Here is an 11,128-nt window from a genome sequence, read left to right on the forward strand (position 1 = left end):
TATTTTAAAATGTTTATTTTTTATTATATTTTTTACACTGAACACTTCAGGAAAGAAAATAATTACAATGATTCAAATGCATGAATGATTCAAATTCAAAATGCAATCCCTGGATTCAATAATTATCCTTTATAATTATGCCCAGTCAATATTAGAAATGTATGTAGGCACTAAGTCAGCTAACAAAATAAGTAAAATAACTATATAAAGTATAAATCTCAGGACTGGGGAACATACAAGATAAGTTAAGTCACTTGGCCACTGTCAGTGGTTTTTTAAAAAACATGATTCACATCTGCTTCAATCACATACACATTCATTGCAAGTGTTTGTTTGTTTGTTTTTTCTGGCCACACTGCATGGTATGTGGGATCTTGGTTCCCTGACCAGGGATCGAACCCGCGCACCCTGCATTGGAAGCACAGAGTCTTAACCACTGGACCACCAGGGAAGTCCTGCAAGTGTTAAATTAGACCATTGATGCTAACAACTTAAAACCATGATCTTAAAAGAAAATTCAGTTTAATACAAAGAAACTCAAGAAGAAAATTTCAGGACCCTTGATCAGAAGCTTTTGATGCCTGTCATACTACTCTGGTGTACACAAAGGTTCAAGTAAGGCTGATAAAGAAGAGTTGTTTCCTTTTCCCTTTGAAGACATGATCCAAGAAATAGGGGAACTGCACATTCTATAGCAACTAGCCATCCATCCATACACTGCCAATAAAGGACTCCTTACGTTAGTAACTAACCACATTTTAAAAGCCTTGGCCAATGTTACAAAAACAAAACGTTTAGAGTAATATTTACGAATACAAGCATAATTTTTTTTTGCCTTCTATAAATAATAATCTTTGAAATGCTAAAAGTGAGTTCCAGCTGTGGTTCTTTTCTGGCGTGGGAAGCTGCAGGTGCACATGGGATGGTCTACTGATTTACCTTCTCAAAGTATTCTTTGGAAGCAGTCGGATGGGGCTTGATCTGAAAATACAAAAACATTTCACTGGGTAAGTGACTTTATGATCTCAAAAGTGAGTTGAAAGCCCTCAATTTTTAATCTAAAGTTCTTTAACTTTTTAAAGATTGGTCTGTTTCCTTTAAAATACCTGGATGAAACTTACATTAACAGCCTGCCTGGTGCCTGGTCCCACCCTCACCTGCACCAGCTTCACCCATTTGCACACCATCTACACCCTTGCCCCCAAGGGTGGGCTTCTTTCGTGGATATTCCAGGCCAGCAGCCCTTGAGGCAGTGAGGACCTGGGACCCTCTGCTGGGGTCCCATTGCTTTTGGAAAAGAAACCTACTGTAGGAGAATCTGGTGTCCAGTTGGCTGGGCAGACTTCTCCATGGGTTTCTACAAACTGGAATGCCTTCACCAAGCGGAGGGTCTCTTCCACGCTTCGGCCCACTGGGAGATCATTGATGCTCAAATGCTTGATGACTCCGTTGGGGTCAATTATGAAGAGACCTCTGCATCAGAATTTATCATCATCAGTATTTCAACATTACCAGAGCTAGAAAGACTCTAACTTCTACCCCTTTTTGTCTTTAATTATCCTTGATAGAGCATTTATTAAACTCTATCATATGCTTAAAAACGGGGTTTTCCTTGCTGTACAAACAGCTTATCATCTCTTATTGATGACAGATGCTTTAACAAAGACAGGACTGGGCAAGGCCACCATGGAAAACAGGCAGTATGGTCACATTTACAAATGTGACCTATATGTCGCAGAATCTGTAAGTCACTGAACTATAGAGAGCAAAGACTTCTTATTAGTGATGTAGTAAGCATTCTTTGGGCTGCTGCATCAAATCTTGGCAAGAAACCATAGGCAACTGGGAAGGGACAGAGATGTATTTTATCTGTATTCAGTAAGTACTTATGAAATGAGTGAATTCTTGCGTAGAAGGGGGGAAAAATCCCATGGGAAAATTTACTGGCCTTGAGGCTATGCAGAGCAGAGAGCTAAAGGAAAAACCAAGCCCATCACTTTTATTTATTTTGGTTACACTGAGGTACAGTTTGTACAGGAAAGACAGAATGAGTGCTTACTACTATTCCATTATTAATAGTTTTCAAAATAATGAATTGGTTCCCTGGAACTCTTCAAATTATCGATTTAAATATATTTGATGTGTTTCAGTCACTTATAGTTATTATTTTTATTGTCAGATTGTCCAAGCCCATCACTCTTTATCACTTGGCAGCAATGTAATGAGGTGACCCACCCTGGGGTCTGTGCTCATCTTCCATATGAGTGTTGGTGTTACTATGACATATGCAGATGTCATAAAACTCCTAGGTTTTTAACAGTCCATCTTTAAAAGCGTGTGGCATTCCAAGTGTTAATCACTTAGGAAAAAGGCAAGTTAGAGAAAACTCAGAAGATAAAAAGGTGGTTCTCCCTCCCTGGGCCTGGCCTTTGGGGGTCTAGGCTTTGAGGCTAAGGGGTCCTGGTGTATGCTCCTGCAGGGTGCAGCCAAGGTGGAGTCCGCCATTTAGATGCAGACACAGGGCTAGGATGATCAGGGCCTACAGACTCCAGAAAGAAAGCCTTATCTTACAAGTCAGACTCGACTCCTCTCCCTATGTCAATCCTAATAGAGAAACCAGTAGGGAGGTAACTGCAAAATTAGCACGACTCTACAGGGGAGGGGATCCTGGGAGGAAAATGCCAGCACTCTTCTCCTTCCCTTGCCAACTCTGTCAAAGCTAGGCTTTAGTTTACTAAAGGAAGACCGTAATCCCCTTGGAGTCAAAAAGGCCCAAGCTCCAAGGTGGCTCCCGGAGCTAAAATTTCAGGTGTAACCCAAGCAGGCCAGACGTCAGCTACAACAGCAGGCAGGTGAGAGGGTTCAAGCCAGCCCCCAGCAAAACTGTGAGGCACATCAAAGTGGGGTTCTCGCTTCCTTCCTGGAGGTAAAGTTTTGCCCAATCCCTCCTTCATTCAGCAGCCATCAAGACGCCAGTTCTAAGGCCTAAGTTCTCATCCCTCCCAGCAAGGTTGACAGGCTGGGACAGGTACTAGAACCTGTGCCAAAAACTCTGTAGCTGCCTCACCTTATTTAATCCTCACAACCAACCTGGGAGGTACATTCTCATTTTAGTTACAGGAAAAATGGGACTCAAAGAGGTTAAATATCTTGCTCAAAGTCATACAGCTATTAAGTAGCTGAGTTTAAACAAATTCAAACTCCGGTCTGGTTCCAGTGCTTGTACAAGATCCTAACCATTCCAGAAAACTGACTCCTACCCTTGCTGGCCCCCCCCCACCCCATCTCCAAACAGTCTGATGGCTTCAGCGCCAGGAGTGGCTCCCAGACAGTCAGGGAGAGTGGAGCAGTGTGACCATCAAGACATGATATCCTTCTTCAGAAACAGGCCCAGGGTGACGCAGGGGGCACACATGTCTCAGCCATTTCTGCAAGACTGCCAACCCTTGCAGGAGGCATCCATCAGTGCTTATTAAAAGACAAATTAAGGATTTGGGGTTCTAAAAATTCCCTACCAAGGTGTCTATAAATCCCCTATGAAGTAGGATGATGCTAAACATGAAAACCAATTTTAAGTTCATAAGAAACGGATCTTACCGTAGTGCAAGGCCGGGACCTTCCAACAGCACACCGTAGTCTCGGGAAATCTGTTTAGTCAAATCTGACAAGAGTGTGATGTGCATGTGGCCCAAACCGCCATTCTAATAAAAATGCAAACAGGGCTGGTTGTTATACTGTGGCTCCCACAGCATCCTCAGCCAGGCAACACAGTGTCTGACCGACAGTGGCAACGGACGGCAGTAACTGAGCACCAACAATGGGCCGAGCGCTGCTCTAAGCTCTTTCTGTTGTCTCACTTCCTCCTCCAAGCATCCTGGAGTAGCTACTATCATCACCACCACTGTACAGATGAGGAAACTGAGACACACAAAGGTTAAGTAACTTGCTCCAGGTCACAGCTAGAAAGGGGCAGAGGCAGGATTTACACCCAGCTGATACTACAGACCTTTCTTTTTCTAATTCTTACAGTATCCTTTCGGTTGAAGATTAATTTCTGAAGCATAAAAATGGAACAGTTAAAAAAAAAAAAAAGAATACTTTGAATAATTTGATATTGATAGTCCAGCAGCATAGCTAGAAATTTTGATTCTCCCAAGCAAGTTTCTAGGCAAGAATACTGATCGTGCAGAGCAGTGATATCAGAAAACTTAATCACTGTCCCACATGGCTCGCAGGGTCCCGGGGATCTACAGGGTACAGGTGAGAGGGGAGGCAATGGACCCCAGCTGTTCCCCTGCCCTGCAGAGTCTGTTCTCTGTTACTGTTTGTACTCTGGAAAATACAAGTGTAGTGGGGAGTAAATACATGCAATGTTAAAGGCGATATGGGTAGAGTTTAACAGAATTTGCCAGTAGGTTAGGCCTGACAAATAGCCCATTTCAGACTAGTCATGCTTTAACAACTTCTACGTTGGTCTTTAATGGGATCATTTGAGTTTTTAAGATCAAGTGCAGACACAGCGTGAATGATGTGTATACCTTCCTTGGTGTGTTTATCCAGGCCAGGTGGGTGAAGTGGGAATCCACTGACACTGCAACGACTTCACAGTTCACATCGTGAAATTCATTGGCTTTGTCACTGAAAGCAATAATTTCTGTAGGACACACAAAGGTGCTAGGGAAAAAGGGTAGAAATTCTCATCAGAGAGTTGAAAAACAAGGGTTTAAAATCTGAACAATAGGTGTCTAAAAACTAGTTCAGGGACTTCCCTGGTGGCACAGTGGTTAAGAATCCGCCTGCCAACGCAGGGGACACGAGTTCGAGCCCTGGGCCAGGAAGATCCCACACGCCACAGAGCAACTAAGCCCATGCGCCACAACTACTGAGCCTGCGCTCTAGAGCCCACGAGCCACAACTACTGAGTCTGCGTGCTGCAACTACTGAAGCCCGTGAGCCTAGAGCCCCTGCTCCACAACAAGAGAAGCCACCGCAGTGAGAAGCCCGCTCGCCGCAACCAGAGAAAGCCCGCACGCAGCAATGAAGATCCAACGCGGCCAAAAATAAAATAAATAAATAAATGATTAATTAAAAAAAAAAAAAAACTAGTTCAATTTGCTTAAAGGTGAGAAAGGCAAAATGGTTAACCATCCTCACTGGACTCCTGGTCACAATGATACTCCAGTTTAAAAAAAAAAAAAGATTTATCACCTTTCTATTTAAGAATCATATTAAAAACATGGGGGTAGGGGAGGCATATTCCAAGAATAAAGACAAAATTTTATCTAAATAGAGTAGCTTCAGGAGAAATTTCATTTTATCCTTACTTTTCTCATTTTCCCCCGAACCAGTGAAAACTTCCTCACAAACTGGCTTACAGGAACTACTACTCCAGAGTACATACATAAAACAGAGCCACATTAAACCCCTGCCCCATTAAAAGGAATGCCACTCCACCCCCTATATTTATCACTTGTAAATTAGCTACAGATGCAAACTGTATCAACAAGGCCATCAGTGAAAAAGGGTCAGCAGCAACCCTCCCAAGAGTAACTAGAGACAGGCAGTGTCAGCGGGGAGGCAGGGATCTCTGCTTGCTCCCAGAATGACATTAAAGCATCACAGAAAATACACTTACAAATCCAAAGGATAGAAGAAGAACACTAAATATTTCCCCTTAAAGTCATCAAGGCTTATTTCTTTGAACTCTCCATTGACAACAGCTGTACCCTTAAAATAGGGCGCGTGCTGGGTGACGGCAGGGGCATGGCATGAGGAACCTGAAAACAAAACATAACACACACATGTAGAGTTCATTTGTTAAGCCAAGCACTTATTTGATTTTATTTAATCCTCTCACAGTAATTAATTAATAGTATAATTAAAAGTTCAGTTCAATTGTACATCTTAGGTAATTTTTTCTCTTTTCATAGTTCTAGACTGTACACATATTCAAAGTGCTGTGGAAACTAAAAAGACAGGAGACAGTAGGGATGGAATGAACATAGAATTAAGGACAACAAGAGCCTGGAGGTGGATTCTAAGTATGGTTCGGATTTTGCCAAGACCAGGGCTAATGGCACAAAAGAAAGAACAGGGCAGGTGTGGGGAACAGCCTGTGGCAGAGCCTGATCTAGAGAGCAGGTGTGCATGGAGGGAAGACGTGTGGGAGACAAAGCAAGGTTGGCGAAGGCCATGCTGCAAGGGCCCTTATATATCAGGCCAATGAATCTGTTCTTAAAAGAAGAGATACAGGAATCACCCGAGGCTTTCGCGTAGGAGGTGGATGATGCGTCAGCTGTTCTTAGGAAGATCGGTCTGCAGGGGAGAGTAAGAGGAGCAGGGAGGGGGGCGCCTGATGTTAGGAGGTGACTGCAAGCATCTAAGTGAGAGGTGTGGAGGGAAAGGGTACGGCAGAAGGAACAGAAAGAAAGGAAAGGATGTAAGAGCTGTGTCAGAATTGGAGAGGACGTGCTTCTACCTGGGAAGGCGGGACAAAGGAGGCCAAGTGTCAAGATGCCTGGCTTCAGAAACAGGAGGAGCTGCTGGGAGGGGCGTTTGGGACAGGTGACAAGGAAAGTTTTCAACCTGTGGCATCAAATCGCTACCAGAAATTTCTTAAAGCTCCGAGGAAGTAAAATTGTAAACTTTTTTAGAACATTTCACCCACAAACAAAGGGTTTGCTCAAGTATATCCCCCCAAACCATTACATGTTAAATACACTCTTTTTAAAAGGTGCGACAGATCTAAAGGAGGCATTTTCAAATATCTGAGGCTGTACTTAGCAAACCTCATATTCTAGAGAATGGAGTGTAAATCTCAAGAAATAGCTGTGCATCACTCAGATCATGGAGCAGTCCATTAGACCAGCCTAACACGGTCAAGAGGAGCCAGCCCACAAGTTTGAATCCAAAAGCCTTTACAGGAGCTGCACTGTCAGTCCCCAGTCAGCTCACACCCCTTCACACACAGCAGGCCCAGAGGCCTCTGAGTGTTCTCACCCCCCTTCCAAGTTCCTCAACACTGGGGATTAAAACCTCTGGAACCAACAAGGAAAGGTGACACAAGGGCAGATTGCCTCAGTGATTCTCAACCCTTGGCTGCACAACAGAATCACCTGGTGAGCTTTTAAAAAATACTGATGTTCTGGTCTCACCCCAGAGATTGACTCATTTTGTTTGGGGTGGGATTGGGGCAGGGGTATGTTTGCAAAAGCTCCCCAGGTGAGTCTAATATACCGCCAGGGTTCAGAGCCCCTGTTCAGAGATGACAAATGTTGCCATTTTCTGGTTCAAACCAAAGCATAACAACACTTACTGGTGCTAAAGGCGAATTTTGCTTGAGCAGAACCAGACCACAATGCATTTGTCAAGCACCTTCTTCGAGAAGCAGCAGGCCTAAGGGCTGCAGAGGCGGAAATGCCCCAAGGAATGGCACTCACGTGTCGGACAAGCTAAAAAGAGAAACACTTTAAATTAGGAAGTATTCCCAGAATGGTGGCTGAATTCCTGCTGAGAGGGCATCAGGCCAGTAGTGGCCTCGGCTGTCCTTATTCCTGTGAACAAAAATACCAAACTGCAAACTCTAAGAGCATGGATTGAGTCTCCATGTTCTTAAAATTCCCTTCTGCTTCCTTATCCTTCAGGATTGTAAAGGGGGTTGGGGAGGAGGAAAGGGAGATGCTGGTCAAAGGGTACAAAGTTGCAGTTATGTAGGATAAGTCTTGAAATCTAATGTACAAGCATATTGACTATAGTTAATAATACTGTATTGAAGCTGGCAATATGTTAAGAGTAGATTTCAGGTGTACTCATCACACACAAAAAAGTAACTATGTGAAGAGATATGTCAACTGGTTTGTAGTAATCATTTCATTACGTATATCAAATCATGATGCACACCTCAAATATATAATTTTTATTTAAAAATATATATAAATTAATGAATGGGAAAAAAAACCCAACACTGCAAGGCAGAGGAGAATTATAAGAACATAAAGACTCCATGCTTTTAAGAGCAACCCAGAGGATTCAGAAACCGGGCAACCTGGCCAGGCCCTGTGTATTAAGCCCTTTACCAGCAGATCTGCTGAGCACGCTCTACTACGGTCAAGGTTGTCCCTAGAAAAGACAAGGGCCTTCCAGCTCCACAGAGAAGCAAACAAGTAGAGCAAAGTTCAGCCTCTGGGAAAGTTTGGACAGGGCTCAAGGGAAACGTTTGCTCAATTTCAGGGTCCAGCATGACTCAGGAAGAAGAAAGAGCCTGCGCTGAACCCCACCACGAGAAAGGGAGGGCGGGTAGCAAGAGGGTGCTAGGCTTTGCCTGGAGAAAACGGCAGGGACCGCCCTGGGCGGGGAGGAGAAAAGCGCCTTTTGCACGTAAGCACTTTGGTTACTTTGGCATTTTGGTTTTCATCCAGCATTTAAGTGGCTGCTCACGGAAACATCATTCTTTCTGTGTTAAGGTGAGGAAAGTTAACTGAGGTTCGGAAAGGAGAAGTCACTTGTCCAAGGTCACAGAGTCGTTTACAGAACCGGGACCAGGGGCCAGATCGCCTGCATCGAGAGCCAGATGCTTAGGTGGAGAGGGGACCGGGGACCCACGACCTCGAGCGAAAGGGATTTGGGGAGGGGACCACAAGAGGGGTGGGGTGGGGGAAGGGCAGCTCTGCGCAGGCGCAGGGAGCCTTCCGTAGAGGAGGAGGCCTCTGCTCCGTTACCCTCCGATATCCTCCAAGAAGGGTGAAAGGCCCCAAGGCCGCAGGGGAGCGGGATCCCAACTGGGAAGCACGTTCTCGGAGCCACCACAGTGTCTCCGCGCCTGTGCCCCGCCGCCAGCCACTCACCGAAGTCCGGAGCAACCTTCCCGCCACGGCCGCCATCTTCAGGGTGCACGGCACCCACGGGGCAGACGGAGAAGCAGAGGAGGCGGGGTCTACAGGGAGGGCGGAACCAGGGGCGGGGTCTAGGTAGGCGGGGGCGGGGCCCGGCCGGAGCCGCGGCGGGGAAGAGCTGCATCCTCCTAGCCTTCTGGGGATCCTCCGCGTGTAAACGTTCCTGTGGTCGGGTCCCTTGACCCAGATTTATACGGGGCTAATTCCTGTTAAAGCTTCTAAGTAGCTGCATGCTTGGGAAAGCGACACTTTATTTCTATTTGTCGCCCCAACCTAAAAAGGTCTAATCCAGGTGGGAAGATAGATATTTCCATATTTGCTACTTTTTGTGAACCTGTGGATTACGGTTTCTGTAAAAGAATCCCTTTCCTATTTCAGCCAGAGGTGTAGCCTTGTGGCTTCTGGATGAAATGGAATTAATTATTAATGCAGGGAATTCCCTGGCGGTCCAGTGGTTAAGACTCTGAGCTCCCAATGTAAGGGGCGCAGGTTGTGATCTCTGGTCGGAGAACTAACATCTAGCACGCTGCACGGCGTGGCCAAAAAAAAAAAAAAAAAATTATTAATGCAATTTTAGTCCGTTAATAAGATGAGTGGGTCAGACACATCAAGGTTTGTGTTGTCCTCAAAACCTTTAGGATGATGCATGGGCTTTTTGGCTTCTTTTGCCAAAATTGGGAGAATTAGGACATATCTAAAATTTGTTTTCTGTTGATTAGTAAAGCCAAGTTCTCAGTGGTGAGCACGGTACTTTGAAGCAAATTCATCAAACATGATAAAAATCACACAGCGGCCCTACAGTAAGTGTGACAAAATGTAGATTCTAAGTGAGTATTTTTCAAACACCAGGCCTGTTACCTGAAAAACCAGGTTCTCCTCTTGGTGGGTGTGGAGCCAAAAGACACAACCCAGGCAAAGATCTGGAGGAGGAAGGATTTATTACTTGCAGCAAGTAAGGAGAACACCAGGGATCTTTCCCAAAGCAGTATCTCCTCAAACAGGAAAACTGGGGAAATTTTAAGCTAAGGGTACATGCATATTCATGAAGGGGCTTGGGTGGTAGAAAGAGTCCAAGCTTTTTTTTTTTTAATTTATTTATTAATTTATTTATTTTTTATGTTTATTTTTGGCTGTGTTGGGTTTTTGTTGCTGCACGCGTGCTTTTCTCTAGTTGAGGCGAGCAGGGGCTACTCTTCGTTGTGGTGCACAGGCTTCTCATTGCAGTGGCTTCTCTTGCTGCGGAGCATGGGCTCTAAGCATGCGGGCTTCAGTAGTTGTGGCACACAGGCTCAGTAGTTGTGGCTTGCGGGCTCTAGAGCGCAGGCTCAGTAGTTGAGGCACATGGGCTTAGTTGCTCTGCAGCATGTGGGATCTTCCCCGACCAAGGATCAAACCTGTGTCTCCTGCATTGGCAGGTGGATTCTTAACCACTGCGCCACCAGGGAAGTCCCCAAGTCCAAGCTTTAGGTTCCAGTTGATCTGATGGTTGAACGCTTCAGGCCTATCTTAAACATTGAAACAGACTTGGAAGTCTTTACAACTGATGTATTATCTTTGCTATAGTTTCTTCTCTTGCCTGATAAAGTAATTTGTTTCTCCATTCTTCTGTTCCCTTTAGATCATTAATTACTGAGACCTGTTCAAGGGCAAGTTCTGTGGCCAGGCTTAGATCACAAAATAGCTTAGGCCAAAAATGGCTTCTCTTAGGTCAAGAAAGCCATGCCTGGTTCTCTTTCTCCAGGGACCCCCCACCTTATCTGCTTACAGGCCCAAGACAGCAGCCCAATTCCCAGATCTTTTGGCCATTGGAGAGGACATTTCACTGCTTATCACTTCTTTTCTAAACAGAAAGCTGAAGCAATTGCCTGTGGTTCAACAGCTTGCCTCAAGTCACACAGGGATTCATTGGCGAGGGGACAATTAGAACTGAGAACTTCATTGGACACATTGGTCTGCTGATCGCTGTCTAAAGCTTATCTCCCTTGTCTCCCTAAAAGGAATGAAATAACCTAGAATCTCAGGCCCAGAGGCCCAGAAGGAATTTCATACTAGAGCCTTTCAAGCCTATTCAGAATTGCAAAAGTGAGTGGCCTTCAGCTAAATCTCAGGCTACAGCCAAGGACTTCCCCTGGGAGGATAAGCAGAGTCCTCCACTTGTTCATTCCAAGAAAAGATAATCTTAATTAGTATTGGTATTTGAGCACTGTTCTGCTAAGCCTTCCCTGACTACCTCCCCC

The 11,128-nt window shown here is 45.0% G+C and overlaps 1 protein-coding gene across 2 annotated transcripts; it reads right to left on the reverse strand.

Moving 5' to 3' along the window:
* PRDX3 (peroxiredoxin 3) lies at nucleotides 1–8,941 on the reverse strand. Of its 2 annotated transcripts, XM_082407050.1 has the most exons (7): nucleotides 8,844–8,941; nucleotides 7,316–7,451; nucleotides 5,636–5,777; nucleotides 4,539–4,674; nucleotides 3,598–3,701; nucleotides 1,308–1,473; nucleotides 1–981 (listed from the first exon to the last, which is right to left on the reverse strand). In XM_082407050.1, exons 1-7 carry the CDS (start codon nucleotides 8,877–8,879, stop codon nucleotides 928–930), a joined length of 774 nt encoding a protein of 257 aa, XP_082263176.1. In that variant the 5' UTR covers nucleotides 8,880–8,941; the 3' UTR covers nucleotides 1–927. The 2 variants fall into 2 exon arrangements, with proteins under 2 accessions (XP_082263176.1, XP_082263177.1); XM_082407051.1 differs by lacking the exon at nucleotides 1,308–1,473.
* Nucleotides 8,942–11,128: the final 2,187 nt, after the last annotated feature.

Source organism: Balaenoptera borealis, assembly GCF_965194805.1.
Source record: "Balaenoptera borealis genome assembly, chromosome: 10".
NCBI classification, from domain to species: Eukaryota; Metazoa; Chordata; class Mammalia; order Artiodactyla; family Balaenopteridae; genus Balaenoptera; species Balaenoptera borealis.